Source organism: Acanthisitta chloris, unplaced genomic scaffold (genome assembly GCF_000695815.1).
Source record: "Acanthisitta chloris isolate BGI_N310 unplaced genomic scaffold, ASM69581v1 scaffold3793, whole genome shotgun sequence".
Lineage (NCBI taxonomy): Eukaryota > Metazoa > Chordata > Aves > Passeriformes > Acanthisittidae > Acanthisitta > Acanthisitta chloris.
The window spans coordinates 601-4,563 of NW_008666386.1; the positions used below are offsets into that span (position 1 = coordinate 601).

A 3,963-nucleotide genomic window follows, 5' to 3' on the forward strand; every position below is an offset into this window, starting at 1 on the left:
ACCAACACTGGGCTCTTTCTAATGGCTGGGATGGGCAAGTGTACTGCTCCAAAGAGCAATCGCAGTCCTCACATCTCTGGAAATCACCTTTCCCAGGTAGGAAGCTCCGGGAAGCGGCGTGAATGTTTTTTTCCCAACCTTCAGCTCCCACCGGAGGGGTGGATGGATGTGAGTGTGTGGATGAGTGTGAACACACACACACATATATCCACATACACAGAGAGATACGTGGATGCCTGTGTATGTAATTAAAGGGAAAGAAATGGCTCTGGAATGCCTCCCGTGCCGGGCAATGTGTATGAACATGTATGGAAAGAGGGTGAAGCAATCGTTTCTGAAGCGAAATCCACGCCGTGAGCTTGCTTGGAAAGTAACTTCGCCGTTTAATTCTTTAATTCTCCCCTTTCTTCTCCTCCTCCCTCTTCTTGCCTCACCTAAGGAGAGTCTCTCGATGCCTTCCCCTTCATCCTCCCCTCTGCCTGCCGCACCTCTAGACGCAGAAAGCTTAAAAGGGCAAAATAATCCTAATAAAAACCCCATCTCGAGTCATTCGGTCGAATGAGGATTGTCGGGGGTTGGGATAGTAAATCATATCGCAATTACACACAATTATAGGAATAGGTGTCAAGTGGCAAATGAAGCCGTTTGGAGGGAAGGAGGGAAGCAGAAGGGTGGGGGAGGTAAATCCCCTCCTTGGAGCATCTTTTAACCCTGGAAATTCCTCGTTCCCTTCCCCTTCTGGTCCCGGCGGGGGAAGATGATGGTGATGATGGTGATAGTGGTGATAGTGGTGGGCGCTGCCTCCCAGAACCTCTCCCCAGGCTCCTTCCAGCCCCTCAGTCCCAGCGTTGGGTGGGGAAAGTGTGTGGAAAAAACACAGTAAAAAGGGAGACACGATCCTACATCATCTGGGATGGAGAGAAGGGAGGGGACGCCTTAGCTTTGGGGGGGACACATAGGTTTATTTATCTTCTTTCATCGGGACAAAGAGGGATAGAGTATGAGCTTTTCCAGGAGCGTTTTGGAGACACGGGAAGGGATTTAGCAATGCATTTTTGGCTGAGTGTGGTGTTGGAATTTTGGGTTTTTTTGGGTAGGAATCCTCCCATCCACGCTGGTTTTGGGGGGACCTGTCGCCCCGACTGCTTTCTCTCCCCATCCCCTGCGGTTTTGTTGAACCCCCTGAAGGAGAATCTTGCCTCTCACCCTTTGCTGCCCCCCTCCTCCAATTTTCTCCCCCTCTAATTAGCCGATCGCCCCCAATTAACGCCTGTCAGCCATAATTGGGGCTGCGCTGCCTAACGAGGAGAATTCGCCTCCATCTTCCTGCTCCAGCCAGTTGGGTCACACCTTTGTGGTGAGGAGCAGCGAAGCTCAAATCACTCCCAAACCTGATAATGGGCTGGGAAAGCTACCAGAAATCTTGGGGGGAAGTTTTTCCCCTCCTACTAGCGACAGAGGTGAAGATGCTCCCCGAATTATACTCACCCCGTTCCTCACAACCTCACCAGGCACAGAGCATCTCCCCTTGCCCACCCTTTGAAACAGCCACTGGAGGGGAGAACTGGGATTATTTTTGTTGGGTTTGCCCCCTACAAGAAGCTTTCTGGGTTTTCCAAGCCGAAAGGTTGGGCTGGGTGAGAGGGAGGTACTTGTCCCTGCACCAGACCCGGTGTTGGGGATCCCTGAGATTTGCTGCTCCCGGTGGAGGGAAAAAAAAAGGGGAGAAAAAGGAAGAAGGAGATGGGGAAAAGCTCTAGATATTGTCTAAAATCTGTGGGTTTGGAAGGTCCCTTCGATTGCCCTCGCACACCTCAGGCTGCGGGTTGACTTGATGCTCCTTGTTTAGCAGCCAAAGAAAACAGATTTTCACCCCGGGAATCATCACTGTGATGTTATGATTCCTATTATTCCTATTATTCTGGTATTATCCCACTTGGCTGGATGAATTTTCTGCCTGTTTTATCTCTTTTCCCTTCTCTTTCTGCCCTTATCTCGCATTCCTCTACACTTTATCCTCTTTATCCCCCTTTTCTCTCCCTTCCCGACTGGCAGAACTCCTCACCCCACACCCCTGAACGCAGTAACCTTCCCTTTTTTTTTTCCCCTTTTCCTTATTTTTCTTCCTTTATTTTTCAATCCAGACGTGGTCCCCTTACAACCTGAAGTCAGCAGCTATAGGAGGGGCCGGAAAAAAAGGGTTCCTTACACCAAAATTCAGCTGAAGGAACTGGAAAAGGAATACGCGGCCAGCAAATTCATCACCAAAGAGAAAAGGAGGAGAATTTCGGCTACCACTAACCTGTCCGAGCGTCAAGTGACTATCTGGTTCCAAAACCGGAGGGTCAAGGAGAAGAAAGTAGTGAGCAAATCCAAGACAGCACATCTCCACGCCACCTGACAGAGGAGAACTTGGGAGGAGAAAGGGGCAAAGAAAAAGAAGCAAGAAACGTAAATATTTATCCGGTAGTTTGTCTGATCACATCACATTGACATTTCTGCTGATTCCAAGTCATTCTTTCAAGAGAATAGAATCAACAACTCGTCATTCCCAAGTGGTTCCCCCTGCCCTAAAACACTGAGCACATCTCGGATTTATCCCTCCATTCAACTCTGACTGTGAAATATCAGTTTTGCTCTGAGTCAAACGCAGCGTTAAGGTTGAACTGTGGCTATTTTCAAACGCCAGAACAACACGAATAAGCTAAAAGTGTAGGAAAAGGAGAGATGAACTCGAATGTTGCCTTGGAACTCTTGTCTAGACTTTTTTCCCCATCCTTACCAGTCTCGTATCTCAGGCCATTTCACCCACCCGTGTGTAAATGTGTGGCGAATCTATGGGCAAAAATTGCATCAGTTTCGTGTTTTCTCGGCTCTAGAGACGGAAAATAAGAATTTAAATTTAGTCTGATGGGGAGAAAAATCATTGCTCGGGGGTCGCATCAATACCCCAAGCATCAAATATAGGTCCCGGGTGGGAGTGAGTTGTTTTTTGGGGTATGTTCTCCTGATTTTTTTTTCTCTCTCTGTGGCAACAAACTGGAATATCTGTTCTCTACTGACACTCGGGAAATACACAAATATTATCTTTGGGCTTTGGTTCTTTCCCTCTCTCCAGCGGCTCATTCTCCACAGTGTTCCCTTGGCTATGTCAAAGCTTCTTTTTCTGTTTGGTTTTTTTTTTTATTTTTATTTTTATTTTCATGTCTTGTAAATGTATATAAATTGTGGTGTCCATATGACTTGTACCGACCCGCAGATTGACATTTCTTAGAAATAAATCTCTTTTTTTTTGTTGTTGTTTTGCCTGGAGGAAAAGCTCTTTGTGCATCTCTTTGTAGCTTTGGGTTTCTCCCATTTCTTCCTCCAATTCTTTGCTCTTCTCAGCAGCGCAAATAGAGCCCGGGCGGGAGATCCCGCCGAGGAAAAAAAAAGGGTAAAATCGGGAAATTTGGGCTGAAAATACTCAATAATACTTGTTGAAAGTAGGAGAAGGATGCGGGGGCAGATATATGTCCCCAAGGAAGAATTGTTCCCAAAGAGGCGAAAATAAATCCGAGGACATTGAATCAACTAAGCGCTTTTAAATCGAATCTTTTTTTTAGCCCATTTCATTTGTCTGAAATTGATTTTTTTTCGAGTTCATTTGAAGTTGGTTTGATTTGATTGAAGCTTTCTTTTAGTTTGATTTTAGTCGTGTCGTTTTTCCTCGTTTCATTTGGATTCTATGTCCTTTGGATTTTATTCCATTTCTCTCTCTCTCTTCAGTGATGATGTATCTCTCTCTCTCTCTCTTCTTTTTTTTTTTTTTTTTTAATTTTTTTTCCCACCCTTATTTTCCTTCCCCTACAATTACCCTACCTAAAAACGCTATGACTTTCCGGGGACGCTTTTAATCTCTTTAAATCTCCCTCCTAAAGGCCTTTGGAGCTTTTCGCCAAACCTGTTTGACTTCGGCCTTAG

The 3,963-nt window shown here is 46.0% G+C and overlaps 1 protein-coding gene across 1 annotated transcript in view; it reads left to right on the plus strand.

The window, feature by feature from the left end:
- Positions 1-2,401, plus strand: part of LOC103799733 (homeobox protein Hox-C13-like) — a 2,958-nt gene extending 557 nt beyond the window's left edge. The window contains 2 exon segments of the mRNA XM_009072082.1: positions 1-96; positions 2,145-2,401. The exon segment at positions 1-96 is cut by the window's left edge and continues 32 nt beyond it. Of these exon segments, the coding sequence (XP_009070330.1) occupies positions 1-96; positions 2,145-2,401 (353 nt within the window).
- Positions 2,402-3,963: the final 1,562 nt, after the last annotated feature.